This window comes from Aotus nancymaae, unplaced genomic scaffold (assembly GCF_030222135.1).
Source record: "Aotus nancymaae isolate 86718 unplaced genomic scaffold, 86718_ANA_hifiasm-v0.15.2.pri h1tg000016l, whole genome shotgun sequence".
Lineage (NCBI taxonomy): Eukaryota > Metazoa > Chordata > Mammalia > Primates > Aotidae > Aotus > Aotus nancymaae.
Window position 1 is genome coordinate 61,042,953 of NW_026988428.1, and position 18,627 is coordinate 61,061,579.

General features: G+C 39.1%; 1 protein-coding gene across 2 annotated transcripts in view; it reads right to left on the reverse strand.

Annotated features, from left to right (window-relative positions):
- The window catches only part of TMTC1 (transmembrane O-mannosyltransferase targeting cadherins 1), a 267,680-nt gene that overhangs the window by 228,568 nt on the left and 20,485 nt on the right, over positions 1 to 18,627 (reverse strand). For both annotated transcript variants that reach the window (XM_064377400.1, XM_012474263.3), the window contains exons 3-5: positions 10,994 to 11,067; positions 8,047 to 8,223; positions 4,323 to 4,529 (exon numbers count right to left, since the gene is read on the reverse strand). In XM_064377400.1, the coding sequence (XP_064233470.1) occupies positions 4,323 to 4,529; positions 8,047 to 8,223; positions 10,994 to 11,067 (458 nt within the window). The remainder of the gene's footprint in view (positions 1 to 4,322; positions 4,530 to 8,046; positions 8,224 to 10,993; positions 11,068 to 18,627) is intronic.

Below are 18,627 nucleotides of genomic sequence, written 5' to 3' on the forward strand. Positions count from 1 at the left end.
CCATTAAAAAAAACAAAAACAAACTCATTTTCTGCCTGTATATTGCAGGTTCAGCATTTTTACCATGCATCCCGGTGTTCGGAAACCCAATCGGGGAAAATAATATTCAGAATACTAAACTAATAATAATGATGCTGCTGGCTTCCATGTGCTAAGTGGCCACGGTATGCCAGGCACCGATTACATACTTAGTATGTGTACTAATGCTTTTAGTCCTGACACCCAGTATGAGTAATGTGCTGCTATCATTTTCCCCTTTGACAGATCAGAAAACTGAGGCTCACAGAGGTCATATAACTTGTCCAGGATTAAGTAAGTGATGGAGCCACGACTGAAATGCTCTGATCTTCAGAACTACGATGACGTTGCCTCTTCCAACTTTTATTTGCTTTACCTGATCACCTTCTGACAAAAGTACAAGCACAGTTTTCTAAAATAATTGTAACAGTAATTGAATTTATACTCAAATGTATGACACCTTTTTTTTCCCAAAGAGCAAAGAAATATGACAACTTTCCTTTCTATGGAGGGAAGATGGTCCTGGCCCACAAACACATTAACTTAGTGAGAATCTGGCCCACAAACACATTAACTTAGTGAGAATCAGCATTTTCTAAAATAGCCTGCTACTTGAGGTTAAAAAAAACGAAAAAGTAATCTATAAAGCATGTCACCTAGCCTGATATATTATCACCAATAACCCATATTGAAGCAAGTCAAGAGGTGTCTCATTTGTGGAACCAGAGGTGACTGCAAGAATCTTTGTACCTGCTGAGAGTTCAATGGAGAAGCCAGCTCCACATATAAATGATACAGGCGCCCTGCCTCTTCCCCAAAGCTTAGCTCTCGCCCTGGACTCTGGACTTTAGAGCATAGTAAACGAGCAAAGCACAAGTTTAGGAGTCAAACAGCCTGGGTTCCAATCTTGACCCTACCACTTACTCTGTGAACTTGGACAAGGTTTTATAACCTCTAAGCCTCAGTTTCCTTATGGCAATGGGAGTTACAATATTTAGCCTAAAAGAGATACCACAGTGGTTGCATGGGATAACATATGCGACGTGCTGGCCCCCTTCCTGGTACACAGTAGTTGGATAATAGAAAGTTTTCTTCCCCCTCCTGAGGGATCTTCTCACTGCTGTGCTAGAGCTGGCTGACACTGGTTTGGAAGAGCTGACTATTAAATTTGTAGGAATTTTACAAGCCACTTATTTAAAAAACAGCCATTATTGAAAATTAAATGACATAAACTTAAAATTAAATACATCATATTTTAAACAAGGTACTAAATACTCGAAGCTCATTATTCTTGAGTTGGTTTTTGCTTCACTTTTCTATGGCCTATGCTTTTGAGGTTATTTGTGTCTATTGCATCTATCTGATAGAAACGCTGCATCATGGCGGGCTATGACACAGCCCTCACAGCGCCATGGTCAGTGAAGTCACACCCGTAGCTTGAAATCAGCCACAGTGGGAGTATTTACATTAGCAAACACTACAAATCAGGAGTCCCTTTCTTTGGAGAGCCAGTTATTAAACAATTAGCAACACATAACAGTTATGTGCTGGTTATCTAACAATACACACACATGTGTGCATGCGTGCACATACCCACACACGTCCGTAAAATCTAAAATAAAACTGGAAAGAAAAATGAACATTCCTCCCACTAACAACCTTTTCCTCATTTCTTCATTGGCAAATTTATTGGAAATGTTCCACTATGCTTAATTTCCAACACTTCCTTATCATCCACTCATCAACTGATCCATGTTGCAATTATTTAAGCAGGTGCTATTGGCCAGACCCTGTGACAGGAGCTGGCAACCCATCTGTGACACACTCTGACATGAACCTGCCCCAACCGAGTTCATAGTCACGTGGCAGCCTAGCCTCTGTCCCACCTTGAATGTCTCCAGTGATCTCTGCACTCCTTTACCCCGCCTCTTTAGCCTCCATTAAGAAAATTCACAATTTCCCCAATTGTTTCACCTTCTGTCCCTCCACGGCCCTCAACAAAAATGTCAAGATTTCTCAAAGCTTTAACCCTTTATTCCTCTTCCCTTTTCCTTAGGAATTTCTGCATTACTGTGATTTTATTCCCTCTCCAACCTCCAGAAAACCTACTACTCCCCTAATTTTTCCACTTAGTAACTAATGCCATCATCCACCCACCTGGTTAAGCCAGAAACTTGGAAATCCTTGCTTCCTTCCTTCCCCTCTCCCCAGCATCACAAACACTAGCAAGTCCTGTTGGGTCTGTATACGAAGTGTACCTCAAATCCAGCTCATCTCTTCATTGCAGTTTCCATGACGCTCAGCTAAGAATCCCTTTCCCTCACTCAGCTTGTACGAAAGCCTCCTAACCCTTTTCCCTTCTTCGTGATTGTCCCCAACATCCTGCGTCACAAAGAGGCCAGAGGGAACTTTTTTTTTTTTTTTTTTTTGAGACGGAGTTTCGCTCATTACCCAGGCTGGAGTGCAATGGCGCGATCTCGGCTCACCGCAACCTCCGCCTCCTGGGTTCAGGCAATTCTCCTGCCTCAGCCTCCTGAGTAGCTGGGATTACAGGCACGCACCACCATGCCCAGCTAATTTTTTGTATTTTTAGTAGAGACGGGGTTTCACCATGTTGACCAGGATGGTCTCGATCTCTTGACCTCGTGATCCACTGGGATCCAAAGTGCTGGGATTACAGGCTTGAGCCACCGCGCCCGGCCGGGAACGTTTTTAAAAGAAATGTAATCATGCCTGTCTATACTTAAAAAAATAATAACAAAACTTCAACATCTTCCCATTCCCCTCAGAATAAAATCCAAACCTGCTTCCACAGCCAGCACAGCCCTTCACCTGTGCCCTGCCCAATCCTTGCCCTTGCCCCTTCTTCTCCCAATTTGCTCATAACCCTCAAGCCCAGAACCCTCTGCCAGATCTTTGCACACCTTCACTGGCTCCTAACCTCATTCAGGAGGATTCAGAAGCTTTCCTTGGCCAACCAACTCGAATGCCTTCAGGCTAAGCCATCTCTCTCCATCACATCCTGCCTTACTCTCTTCTTAGCACTCACATTGTTCATTCATTGTTGATTATTTATTATCTACCTTCTTCTACTAGAAGAAAAGCTATACAAGAGCAAGGACCTTATTTTTCTTATTTACCAGGACACTCCTGGTGCCTAGAACATGCCTGGCACTTTTCAGCCACTTACCAGATATTTATTGATGAATGAACAAAAGAATGAATGAACGGGGCAAGATAAAAAAAACACAGGCAAAGGTGAGAATAACTGAAAACCAAGACTACAGAAAGAAGGAATTCTAAGGGACTACACGGAAGAGTAAGAACAGCAATCTGAAGTGGTAAAGTGCTAATCCTATGAATGGAATTTCCATATGTTAAAATAATAAGGAAGTCATTAGGCTGAGGCGTCTCTGGCAACCTGCATCCCTACATAAGCAGAGAAACCCAACTCAGTGTAAATGGTAAAATGAAATCAAGCTTAACCACTAACCTCTAACAAGGAACTTTCCACTCGAATGATCCATATAGGGATACTGCTCCCATTAACCAATCAAATATTTCCTTTGCTCTGCTTCTGCATTCACCCTGTAAAAACCTTCCCTCCTGCCTCGGCAGGGGAGCCCCAAACCTCAGAGGTCTGGAGCTGCCCAATTCATTAATCACTGTCTGCTCAAATAAACTCCAGCTTTTTAATGTGCCTAAGTTTATCTTTTAGCATATATCTGTTATGTTCTGACTTGCACATGGCCTGAGCTATTCTGGAGACAACCTAAGTTAGTGAGCAACACCTGTCCTGATAAATCCATGCTAATTTTCCTGGCTACGTCAAAATATTTAAAAATAAAGAAGAAAAGACAATCATATGCACTAAAGATTTTCAGACATCTTCAAAAACATTTCAGAAAGGAAGAGTCCTCTGGGTTTCCTCCCATATTTGCACTGTAATAAATTCAGATCAAGCACAAAGAGCAGAGAGAGGCAGGAGAAGTGGAGGGAGAACACTCTCCTCCCCCAGGAAACAAAGGGTGCCTTCTGATGCCTGAAGCTGCACAGACCCACACCTCATCACAGGCAGACAGCAGGGCTTCCACTTGCTTCATCTAACTACTCCTTCCTTATCCATTGTAACATAGGGAAGGAAAAGAGGGAAAGGGGAACAGAAAGAAGGGAAGGAGGGAAGCACAAAGAGAGGGAGGTCACAGTGTGCTGCCTCAGTGCTTCACTTCCCCAGGCATCCCAGGCTGCGCTAGGTGATGTTGGACGTTGAAAACATGCAGGAACCAAGAAACCCAGCCCAGTACCTCATCATGGACCACACAGCTGGTGGGGACACCGGGAATCCACTGCTCTTGGGTTCTGGTGGCAGTGGAGAGTGGCAGCCACCCCAAGCTCCTTTGTGAGGGAAACGCTGGTGCTTCCCATTCTCTCGGTGAGGATGGCCTGGCAGTGAGGAGGGCTGGGGGCTCCCGGGCTGCTGTGGGCTGCGTGGACAGAGGGCCCCGTTGCTCCTGTTATGTATGGAATTGAAGGAAGACAAAGTCAAACAGAATGACAAGACTTGCAACAACAGATAGCAGTACCCTGCTCCACCCACAAGTCCTGCTTCCTGGAAACAATCATTCTCAAGTCTTTAGCTCCTGTGTTTCTGACATTTATTGCCATATTATTAAAACAACATAATTATACATATTTTTTCAATTTTAAAACTTATCGTATTGACTTACTATATAACACTATAACTGAGTCTTTCTTAGATGGCCACCAACACACACACACACACACACACACACACACACATTTCTTCACCCCTTACCCTCCAAATAAGTTTATCTCAGAATATTTGGTTGAAGTGGTATTAAGGATTTACATTATTATGATCTTGTAAGATATTGCTCATAGCTGAACCATCCAATAATTACATTTTTTTCTGTTATGAATTCTCTGAGATATAAGTCATAACCACTAGATGGGCAAAAATTTAAACATCTGATACTACCAAGGGATGGTCAGAAAGTGAAACAAAGGTGATTCTCATTCCTGCTAGAAGCATTTCAGGAGCAGTGTCTTGGGATGTGATGCAGTGAACGTGCATCTATCCTTTACCCAGCAACTACTCTTCCACACTTATGACTGAAAGAAACCTTCACGTATTTGCACAAGAATATATGCACAGAAATTTCACTCCAGCATAGTTTATAATAGCAAAAGTGTGGAAATAACCTAAATTCCAAACCCAGAAAAATGGATAATGATAGTTATATGCTATATAGCAGTTAAGATAAATGAAATACAGCTACATAAATCAACACGGATAAATCTCAAAAGCCCAACGGTAAATGGAAAAAAAAGCAAGTGATACCATTTATGTAAAGTTTGAAAATACGTAAAATAATACTTTTGATATTCACTGGTATATGTGTATATGAAGCAAAGTACTAGCAACAATCATGGAAATGAAAAGTGCAAAATTCAGGATTGTAATTCCCTCTGGAGAGAGAGGTTAAGGACTGTGGGCAGGGAATGTTACTTTCTAGATGCCGGAAATTATATCCTAAGTTTTTAAAAAAGAAAGATAACTTTCAGGAGCCGATCTTTACCTGAAAATCTTTCCTCCTAAAGATGATGTCACATAGAAAAAATCACATTCCATGTATGTGGCCCAAACTTAAAATTTAAGAATAAATTGTACTTCTTGTAGGAAAGTACTTGCAGCATTTTGTTTCTATTACTGTTTCTTTCCTGCTTCCTAAATCATACAATGAAAGATCTCAAGAAGCACCTAGTGCTAAGATGTTTACTCTAGCAGATAAAGTGGGGACTGGGGAGTAGATCCCTAAGTGATTGTGTAAACCTCTGTGTATATATGCATTCCTCTGGGGACAAAACTCTGTGAAATACTCAAGAGTCCATGATCCCCGAAATACTCAGAACCTCTGAGCTGGGTAACTGTCTCATGATGCCTGAGCAGCAGATGTCCTGCGAGGTCTCTTGAGTCCCTGTCATGTGTTCCTCCTGGGAGGCAATGGTGCTCAGGGCTAATTCTGTGGACCTGGAGCCACATGGACGTGGGTCCAACTCCTGGCTCCCCTTGGGCTGGCTAACTGTGGGAAGGATTACTTTCTGTGCCTCTGTTTTCTCCTCTGCAAAATGAGGATAAAGGTTGTTGCGAGCAAATAGCATGGCACAGTGCCTAGCACAGGGCCAGCCCTTAGGTGATATCAACCATTTTCGGCCAGGTCTCTGTGTTACATCCTCTGGTTTCTGCCTACCACTTTTCACAAGTATAATCGATCACTCATTGAAACACTCACATAATGTCTGTCTCCACCAACATCTTATGTACTTTTTGTTGGAAGGGACCGTATCTGTCTTGCTCTTGGCAAGGCAGAATGAGTATGTGTTGAATGGGTGGATAAAAGCACGAAGAATGAATGCCTCCACTAAGGCAGCAGCACTGCTGGATGTGAAACCTAAAAGTTTCTTTAAAAAAAAAAAACAGACTAAGCTGTAGGACTTCTGTCAGCAGTATTACCCTCCCAATGAATTTCTGGCTGTTTAGTTTGACGAAGATTAAGAAAGATTATCAAAGAAAGAAAAGAGACAATTATCCCTTTTGAAAAAGGCCTGGCTCAACAGTGACCACATGAAGAAGAAAAAAGGAGGTGTAGGCACCCGTGGGCTGGAGAGTCCCAAGACCAGAGGAGACATGACTTCAATGACAACATTAAAATAGCTCTGGACTGGACCACACGAGAGAACGCATCTGCAGTCAGCTGTCTTACCTTTTTGCTATCAGTGAGGCACAGCAGAAAGAAGGAGGTTGAAACAAGGTAGATACAAGAAGGAAGTGGAAAGGGGTTTATAGTTTGTTTTCTGAAAAGTAAGATGGGCAATGCAATTACTCCCACTGGTTAGAGGATAGGGAAGAAAGGCAGCCTCATATAGACCAAAGGGAGTGAGTGCCTCTGGCTCATGGTTTTCTCGGCATGAGTTTGGGTCAAAGTGATTATTTGGCTCCATGATTTTACGAGCCTCTGAGACTTACCAAGACCCAACACAGCACTACATTCTTTTTAAATTATCCCCAACTATCACACTCCCAGGCAGGAAGGTGATCAGAATTTCCTGACTCATCTCAGTTTGTTACCACTCAATAGCACTGCTCTTATCTTTATGTCAAGAAGTATAAAAAGGTAGGAAATGGGATTTAAAAAGCAGGATTTTTTTTAAGATAAAATTCATTTGATAAGGCAGAAGAATAAATTAGCCACATCTTTTAAAAGTTTAAAAGTAAGGACCTTATAATTACTGAAAAATGGGGTCTGCTTGCAAAATTATTGGTAATTATGGATTTGATGGGGAAGGAAATTATAGTATGTGTTTGAACTTTTAATATGCCTTAGTGATTCTTATCACCTATAAGCCACAACACAAAATGAGTATGCCTTAAATTTTTAAAATAAATTGGACTACTAAATACACTTGTTCATTAATTTGAATATGACGTATATGTACTCCTGCATGGTGTAGACTGGCTCTTTGTGAAATTCCAATGGGCGCTCCTGAAACTCTTAGGTAACAGCATCATTAGAAGAGCAGACAAAGGGGCTCTTTGATGGATAACACTCATGCAAATGCAGGAATCCAAAGCAAGCTGTTAAAAGCTGTTACCATTTGCAATCACTTATTTACAGGAATCAAGATTTTCTCAGCAGCATGCAACCAAAACAAGCCAACAATATAAATTTGCGATTAACATAGAGATTTTTCAATTCCAAATTTGGGGCTCACAAAAACTTCATAGTCCTCATTGATTTATATGAAAGTGTGAAGCATTTGAACATATATAATGCACTTATCTTAATGAAATAAGCTTGTTAATTACAAGACAGTCTGAGGTAAGATGACATTCAATAAAGTGTTATACTTGTATTTTTTAAATGGAAGTTTGGAAACTATTGTTTTAAGTAATTCTTCTCTGCCCCATGTCACGCCGTTTGGTATCAAAACTTTAAAATGACTTACGACTTGTCTTGCTTGTGGGAAAGGGAAAAGAGGTCATAAACCAAGCACACTCCAAACACCGTGATGCCTGTCTCCTTCACCAGCATCGCACAGGTCCCCAGAAACAAACTGAGCAGCAGGAAGGAGGGAGACACCGTGGAAGGAAAACTTTCCCCAACACAGCCCTGATCCAGACTCCTGAAAAACAAGTTGGAGATTCTTTCAATCTCAGAAAGAATGTGGTCTGCTAAGAAATACCACCTGTTAAAGATAAGATCTAATGTCAATTTCCTTGTAGTCTAAGTAATGAAGCAGGTGATCAGAGATTTCTTAAAGGGCCTTTATCCCAACAATACTAAATTTGGTACTTAAATCACAGTATACACAGACTATGGTAGGTAATAAATGAACACTAAAAAGCCATTTAAAATTCTACCAGAGAGACATACTTAGTCACATGAAAAGATGTTTAAGTGAATACATTCTAAGTGAATAATCGAGTTACGAAACCATATGCATAAGCTCAGGAGCCAGGTTTCCTCGGTTCCCTGCTAACCACAGCAGTTAATTAACAGGGTAATATGGGGCAAGTTACTTTACTTCTTGGTGCTTCAGTTCCCTTACGTGTGAAAAGGGATGACTGTTGTAGGGGGGAATTAAACAAATGACTCGTTTACACATCAAGTGTTTATCACCATCATTATGTTAGTGAAGTGTTTTATATGCTTCCATACATAAAACAAAGTTGCCAGTGGATATATATGCCAAAATATACTCAGCATTCTCTCTGGGATGAAAATGCAACTATTTTAACCTATTTTTTTTCTTTTGGCTAAATTCATTTAGCCAAAATTTTAAAATTCATTTTTCTATGAGGATATCTTAGGTAAAATTTATTTTTTTTCTCAGTTTAATTTCCAACGAGGATTTTCAAAATCTCTCCAGTGCTGTTAAGCCTTTGTTTCACCTTGTAAAACAGAACTGGCCCCCAACCAAGAAATATCACTGTTCCCTTCAGCAGGTACCACACCTATTGGCTCCTATTCCTTTGAAATAAAAGCCAATATTTCTGTAGTTCAGATGCCTTCTCCTTAGTGTTATGTCTTAGAACAATCACATAAGATTATATGCAAAATTTGCAGTAGATAGGCTTTTTTTCTATTGAGTTGGTCCATAGCTTAAATTTCTGAAAGAATGGCTTGTAAAACAAATAAGTAATAACATGGCTCATTATCATACAGATATGGATACGCTGCAGGCCTAATCATGCCCCCAAATATATTAACACAGAACAGGGCTGAGAGAACAAGTTTAAACTCCAAAGCAATTATTCCTTCTATTCTAATGCCAGAGTAAACAAGAAACAATTAACTGTTAAATTTTGGCTTATATTTTCAGATTTCATAACACTCACAACGCAGTAGGAAGTTGCAAAGCCAGGGGCAAAAGAAGAATTGCACTATGCTAAGAAAATGTTCCACCCTTCAAACAAAACAAAACTTCCTAAGACTGAATTCATTTCATTATTGACCCAAAGTCTAAATTGGTTTGTAACAGGTTTCTCAATCTCAGCCCCATTGGCATTTCCTGCCAGAGAATTCTTTGTTGTAGAGACTGTCCTGTTCATTGCAGGATGTCTGTTCAGCAACATATTTCACTTCTACCCGCTAGATGCCATGTGCATCTCTTCGAGTTGTGACAACCAAAGACATCTGCAGGTATTGCCAAATGTCTCCTGTGGGTAGAGGAGGTAGAGTCTAGGAAGAGGAGAAAAATCAATCCTTATTGAGAACCACTGATTTAGAACAGTGTTCCTCAGTCACTGGGGTTTGTAAGACTATAGGTCAATGAACTGATCCAAAGATCAGGGCCACCAAATGCTTAATCAGGCATATCTCTATGAAATTGGGCAACGTGGTTGACCTTCTCCCTTTTTCTAGGCTGTATTAGTCTGTTTTCATGCTGCTGATAAAGACATATCTGAGACTGAGCCTTACAAAAGAAAGAGGTTTATTGAACTTACAGTTCCACATGGCTGGGGAGGCCTCAGAATTATGGTAGAAGGCAAGGAGAAGCAAGTCACGTCTCATATGCACGACAGCAGGCAAAGAGAGCTTGTGCAGGAAAACTCTTGGTTTAAAACCATCAGATCTCATGAGACTTATACACTATCATGAGAACAGCATGGGAAAGATACGCCCCCATGATTCAGTTACCTCCCACCAGGTTCCTACCACGACACATGGGATTTGTGGGGGTTACAATTCAAGATGAGATTTGAGTAGGGACACAGCCAAACCATATCACAGGCCATGCTGCCCCCATTCACATTCTCTTTTCAATTCTCTTCTTTATCTATATGGACACGACATGACTCAGACGAGAATCTGATTGATTTACAGTAAAGGTGCAATATAATAGGAAATTATTTTAATGCTTTTCAGTTTCCCAACACAAAAAACTTCTGCATTTTGATGAAACTATATGTAAATTGAAAAACTACAGTCAAGAAATACTACTTTATGCTCAGCTTTATCGTTTTAAGCTCTGAGTTACTTTGGTGAGGCTAAGAAAGAGAAAAAACTTAAGACCAAAATGAAAAGGAAAAATTAAGCAAATCATAGAAAAATAAAAGAGAGCACTGCATCAAATACATTTTGGCTCAGAGCTAAGATTCCAAATTCAATTCTCAGTAAGAAACTACAAATAAAAGGAATGAAAAAACAAGAGCTTAGGTTCCTAGCACTGGGAAAGCAATCCCTTTAAGATACTACAAAGTGGTTCAGAACGGGGTTGGAAGAGAAAATGGCCCAGCATTGAATAAGGAGCAAGTTTCCTATTCCTGATACCTGGAAAGCTTGCTGAGTACTTCACAATCAGAAGCCTCTCTCCTCTAACGCACGTGCTCACAGTCTAAAAACATGGCACAGTTTCAATCACAGAGAAAGGCACTCTTAGTCACACGTACCTGTTGTAGGAGAGAAAGGCCAACAGAAACAGCAGACACGCTAACACGTCAGCTCTGCCAACAATCCCAGCCACCTTGAAAGTTAAAATAATAAAAAGTGAAAACCTTGGACAATTACTTTCAGAAAACCATTACACAAATATATTACAGAAATGTATTTGTTTCTAGGTAAATGAAAGATATAATAAAACAGAAAACTCACTGTCCTTCAAGTTCTGCTATATGACTAACCACCTCTGATTATCATATATATTTAATAATGAGTTTATGCAAGGAAAAAGAAGATGGGAGGGGCAAGATTTCCACACCTTGTTTTTAAGCTGTCTTCTTAGCGAGTCAATTCACAGCACCAAAAATTATTCATTTATTAATTTATTTTTTAAATTTTTTGAGCAATATTTGAGAGCCAGACACTGCGTTCTTCTGAGTACCATAATGCTAATGGAGCAGACAATATTTACAGAGGACTTGAAAAAAGTAAGTTGAGAATCAATACTTTTAACAAGAATGGGGCCAGGCAGGATGGCTCACATCTGTAATCTCAGCACTTTGGGAGGCCAAGGCGGGCAGATCACTTGAGCTAAGGAGTTCAAGACCAGCCTGGGCAACATGGCAAACCCCCATCTCTACAAAAAATACAAAAATTAGCCAGGCATGGTGGCATAGGCCTGTAGTTCCAGCTACTCAGGAGACTGAGGTAGGAGGATTGCTTGAGCCCTGGAGGTCAAGGCTGCAGTGAGCTGTGATTGTGCCACTGCACTTGGCCTGGGCAACAGAGTGGACCCTGTCTCAAAAAATAAATAAACAAAAAGGGGAATGAGTTTGAACTCATGACTGCCATATGTGAGTATATGTGTGCAAGTGTGGGTGTGTGCATGTGTGCATATTTTTCTTAGCTCTATCACTGAAAAAGCCTATAAATATAATACCTCAGTAGCAAAGGCCATCTTGTCACTAACCACAAACCATTTCTAAGAGAACATCATCTTCTTGGAAAACTGGCTGATACCAGGGCTGAGGCTGGGGAAATTCAAGAGGAACTTGGATCATTTTATGTCAGAAAGTAAGAAAATGCTTATAAATCGACAGTGAAAAGGGCACAGAAGCCAGCACTACAAGGGGCCCCCATTGAACAAATTTAAGGCAAATTGAATATTGAAATAAATGAGGACAATAATATATTATAAACCACTGAAAATGAAATCCACTAGTCCATACTAATAATAAATACAGCCATGCATCGAATAATGACACTCAGGTCAACAACGAGCCACATATATGATGGTGGTCCCACAAGATTATAATACCATATTCCTATTGTACCTTTTCTATGTTTAGATACATTTAGATACACAAATACTTACCATTGTGTTACAGTTGCCTACAGTCTTCAGTATGGTAGCCTAGGAGCAATAGGCATATCACCCAGGTTTGTGTAAGTATACTCCATGATATTTGCACAATGACAAAATAACCTAACAATTCATTCTCAGAACATATCCTCAACGTTAAGCAATGCATAATTGTATATACATAAATGAATGAGTGGATACATACAAATGTATATACATGCATAGAGCAAGTAAGTGAATGGGAAAGAAAGGAGACCTCTTCCTTCATTAAAAAGCCAGTTAATGAATGTGGAGGGAGCAGTGCGGTTGGAAAATAACCATTTTGCTTCCATAAGAGTAAAGACTGGATCAAGCAAGAATCTTCAACAATATCAATGGATGCTAAACCTAGGGTATGAAAGTTTTTGAGGTGCAAAGTATTAGCAGGGCTTCAAAGTGTCTATTTACCAATTATTTATTAGATGAAAAAATTAAAAAAACACTATGGGAAAAATGCATTATATCCCACTGTCTTAACTGTGGTATCAAATTAAAATCATCATTCCTGAGAAGGAACCATCATTTACGCAGTATTTTAGCAGGGACATACAACCTGAATATGATCATGAGAAAATATCAAACTCAAGATAAGGAACATTCTATAAAAATATGAATTAAATATATATTATACTAATAAATTATAATAAATTTTATGTGTAGCAATATTTTGTAAAATTTTATTGTGTAGTGATTTATTCTAATTTATATTATACCATGATTCATAATTATATGTCATAATCTAATCAATTATAATATTGTATCTATTATATACTATATGTATGATACATTAAACATATATAATATTTTGTACATTTTTATTATACATTATGCATTTGCATATAATATACTATATATCATATATTTACATATTATGTATTTTTAATATAATATGCTCTATAAATCATATGTAGTTATGTTATAAATTATACAACATATATTATATATTATATATATTATGTTATGTATTATATATTTATATTATAGTTACAGAATATATTATAATCATATTTGCAATATAACATGTTAATGACATTTTTTATTTTACATGTTCTAATATAAATTCTAAATTATATTATAATCTATAAATTATATTATACAAAGACAATGAAGACTGGTAACTGTTTCAAACTAAAGGAGACTAATGAAGACTAAAGAGAAATGACTAATGCTTTCAGCTTTCAAAAATATACAACTAAATTATTGAAGCATAAAGGTATATGAATTATGCAAGCTACTCTCGAATACTTCAGAAAATAATGTTTGTATATATTGAGAGAGAAAGAGAGGGAGGTGATAAAACAAATGTGGAAAAATATGAAAAATTAGTGAATCTGGATGGAGAATATACAGTTATTTTCCATATTTTTAAAGTTTGAAATTATTTCATAAAATGCATTACTTCAGAAGAAGACTGAAATGGAAGAGGGGAAACATGACTCTTTACAAATCTTCATACTATTTCGCTACATAAGATGTCTCTGCATTTCTCTTATTTTTTAAAAAATCCAATAAATAAATAGTCAAGGAACAAAATGGGATATAACTTTTTAAAAATACCCCAAAGGGCCAGGTGCAGTGGCTCACATCTGTAATCCCAGCACTTTGGGATGCTGAGGTAGGCGGATCACGAGGTCAGGAGATCAAGACCATCCTGGCTAACACAGTGAAACCCCGTCTCCACTAAAAATACAAAAAATTAGGCGGGCGTAGTGGTGCACACCTGTAGTCCCAGCTACGTAGGAGGCTGAGGCAGGAGAATAGCTTCAACCCAGGAGGCAGAGGTTGCAGTGAGCCGAGATTGTGCTACTGCACTTCAACCAAAGCAACAAAGCAAGACTCCATTTAAAAAAAAAAATGCTCCAAAGAACAGGTACCATAAGAGCTGAATGATGAGGAACAGCTCACGAGGACACTGAATCAGGCTGACATTTCAGGCAGAGCAACAGCATCACCCACATCACAGAAGACCTGAGGTCCATGGCGTGTTAAATAATCAATCAGCAATTAATAGTAGGAAATAGTTTTCTGGAAAATATACCTATAAACATCCTCACACAATGAGCACACTTTGCAGTCATGAAGGAGAGGCAGTGAATAAGCATGGAGGTGGCCAGGTGCGGTGGCTCACACCTGAGGAGACCGAGGTGGGCAGATGACTTGAGCTCAGGAGTTAAAGACCAACCTGGGCAACATGGAAAAACCCTGTCTCTACCAAAAATACAAACGACCAGCTGGGTGTGCACCTGTGGTCCCAGCTACTCAGGAGGCTGAGGTGGGTGGATTGCTTGAGCCCAGGAGGTAGAGGCTGCAGTGAGCCAAGATCACACCATTGCGCCCCAGTCTGGGTGACAGAGCAAGACCCTGTCTCAAAAACTTACAAAAAAATAAGCATGAAGATAAACCATTCAAGGTCTGAATGCAGACTTCTGTTGCCATCTGAAATTTGGTTTTGTTATGTTTAAAATGAGTGTAACACCCACTCCCCAAGGGTGATTGTAATTCATGAGATGATGTATACACAAAGGGCCTGCTAGATAAATGCTGGTGTGCTTCTTTCTCACCTTTTTTTTTTTCAGAGAAATCGGGTGGAACTCTTAACACTGAGATAGGTTTTCCTGTGTGGCTTGTGGAGATCATCTTTTTACTTTAAGGTTTACATGTATGAGATCTTAATTGTGAGCTTTATTAGATTATCTAATATATGTTAGTTAAAATCTATGTAAAATATAACTCAATTATACACACACAAATGGACTGACAGCAAGTCACATATTGAGAAAAATTCCAGTTCTATTTACATTAAGAGAAACCTGGACATGGTCAAAGAATAGCATTGGCAATACAGAGCTGAAAGTTATTACCTGACGTGGCTGCTTCTACCATATGCTGTTCATTGATTCATCAATCTACAAGGAACTTGAGTATCAAATTAGGAAGACTGCATGACTCAAGAGAAGAATGCAGTGACAGTGTGGTGTCACCACAACGTCAAGGCCCAGCTCAGACTCACAGTCTGTAAAGCTGAAGTGTGTACAGGTCACCTGTAAGCCCAGATCTGCTCTGACTACACTATCACCTTCTTGAGCATTTAGCTCAGTATCACCTGCAAGTCTTCCTGAAGGTTAAACAGAGCCCAGCTCACTAGCAACAGTCTTAAGATAAGCCTTAGCATCCGGACCCAGAAGGGCACTCATCACAGCACAACTGATGTAGCCAACAGTGAGACTTACAAGCTGTAACTAGGTGTAGCAAGTTGGAATGAGGCAATCACAAGCTAGGCAAGCTTAACTAATGTGTTAAAGGCGTCCTGCAGCCCAGCTTCTTGCATTGCAGCCAGTTTGGAAGAGGCAACCGCAGAGTGTGCCAGCTGGATGTGCCCAGATATAAAGAATATAGTGTCCCTTGCAGGAGAAGCTCAAAGAGGGTGTTGAAATATTGGTGTAACATTGATAGGCTCTTTTGCCAGTCCAAAACACTAAACATGCATTGAACACCTATTCTATATCCCTGTTGAACTGAGGTATTTGGGGCAAAAGGCTAGGTATTTAAAAATGAGTGCTATAATAGTCATTAACTACTATATGTCTAGACCAGCCATTCCTTGTGATTCAATTAGTCAATATCATCATGTTCAGTAATTGCGTGTTTTAAGTCCAGTTAGCAAATGTTTTCCAAATGGCTCCTCTTAGCCAGATCCTGTGTCAGTTGGAAGCATACAATCAGCCTCAAAATGTTTAACATCTAGTGGGGGGTCAAAAGAGGATATTAAATAGCACACAAGGAAACTACATGCATCATAAGAGAATAAACCATTAGCAAGAGAAGACTGAAGAGATGAATTTTTACTGTAGGATCTAGGAAGGCTTCACAGGTCTGGCCATGTAAACTGTGACTTAAAGATAGACAAGGAGGATTTCAGGAAGCTCAAGACAAGGGACTGCTCAGCCTAGGCCCGGAAAGGAACAAAAATGCTTTGCAGGTGGAAGATGCAAGAATGGCAAAGAAAGAGAGGTCTGGAGCTATATGGAGTGCTTTTGGAAGGGGAGGCCTAAGGTGATGAAGAGCATGGAGCAAATAAAGAAGTGTGGAGGGGCAATGGGAAGCAAAGATGCAACATTAAGCTGGAGCCAGCTGATTTTATGACAATGTAGGCTGAATTGTAGGGTGCTGGAAAGTACAAAAGCAATTGGTCAGTTCATAGTTAGTGAAAAATACATAGAAATGGCCAGCATGTATTTCAGCCTCAAACTACAGGTTTCCATTACCGACATGGTGGCTGTAACCTAGGAACTGCAGCCTCTAACAAATATTCAAATACTGGAAGGAGAAACATCAGTGATCATAATCAGATAGAATTCAAATAATGTAACCCTAGCAAGATTAACACAAATTGCAAATTAGTAGTTAATTTGCTCTAGAAACTTGTCTTTTGGAATATCACCAATAAGATTTGTATAAAGTATATTATATATGTACAAGGCTATTGATATTTATTTTATCTGCAAATATGAGTTCTATTAATGTCAGACAGGGCCAGGAATACACAATTAACACATAGAAACAGCTAAAAACCAGATGGACTGATAAGATTAGATCATAACTAATTTTTTCTTAAGTCTTCCTATCCCAGTTCTGGAAATGTTGACCTTCACCTTCAACTCCATGTATTAGCGTTTCCTGCCCTTGCTCTCAACTTGACCTAAGTGCATTTCTGCAAATCTGTAATGTCTCTATGATGACTAAGCTTTAATTATCATAGAAGAATTACAATAACTTCCTCCATTTTCCCAATGTCTCTACTGATTTTTGTCATGATTCAGGATTCGTAAAAACACAAATTTCCCAATAAATATACTGTCAGGAAATCATTCCAGTAATCTCAAAGGCTTAAGTGAGGAAAGCTCTGGGTCTGCTTCATTTATTGCTATACCCCTGCACTGAGTGACTATCTTATAGTCACTGTATTATAGCCACTTGAATATTCATCAAAAGATTGAGTAAATAAATGAATTTGTCCCCATTGACTTAAATTTAAAATAATTTTGCTCTCTGCTAGAGTTCTTGTTTTGTTTCATAACATATTGCTTTATCTTGCATCTATCTATATGTATGTTCTTCGGCTTTTCAATGAGCTTATGAAATTGTGGATAGGGATCCTGCTATTCACCCACATATTCCCCTGGTAGAATGCCTTACACCAAGCAAGTATAGTCAGCTCTCCATATCCCTGGAGTCAACCAACTGATGATCAAAAATATTCAGTAAGTAAATAAATACAACAATAAAGATAATATAAATAAAAAACAATATAGTCTAACAACTATTTGCATAGTATCATAAAGAATGTATAGATGATTTAAAGTATACAGGAGGATGTGTGTAGATTATATGCAAATACTACAGCATTTTATTTAAGGGACTTGAGCATCCTCTGATTTTGGTATCCTTAGGGGTCCTGGAACCAATCTTTTGCAGACGCTGTATTTGTATTAATTAACTATTTGTTGATTACATAATTAATAAAGCAAATGCTTAATCATATCAATGTGTTCAAATTAAACCCCACTTAAAAAATTTAAATTTTCCATCCTTTCTGAGATAATTTATGATCCCATTTTTGTTCTTCTTTAACAAAGAGGAGATAATTCCCAGTAATTCCCTCTCCCACAAAGCCAAGGTCTTTTTAAAAAAAAAAAAAATTCGTTAGGGCCAGGTGTTGTAGCTCACACCTGTAATCCCAGCACTTTGGGAGACTAAGGCAGGAAGATTGCTTGAGCTCAGGAATTCAAGACCAGCCTAGGCAACATAGCAAGACCTTGTCTCTACTGAAAAAAAAAAAAAAGGCCCAGCATGGCAGTGAGCACCTATGGTCCCAGCTACTAGGGAGGCTGAGGTGGGCAGATTGCTTGAGCCCAGGAGATGGAGGTTGCAGTAAGATATGATCATGCCATTGCGCTCCAGTCTGGGCAACAGGGTGACACCCTGTCTCAAATAATAATAATAATTTATCTCTATGTCTTCTGGAAAGTACATCTCTTTTTCTATTTCTCTGTCCTCCTACTTAGAAACATGAATTGAAATCTATGACTAAATAATAAGACCCCCAATTTTACTTTGTCACGGAAATTATTTTGCAGGCTAAATTTCTCTGCCTCCTTCTTAGACTTCCTTCAGAGCCTTATGAATATAAGCACCCTCCCTAACATCCTTCCCTAAATAAATATCCAGCTCTCAGACTCCTCT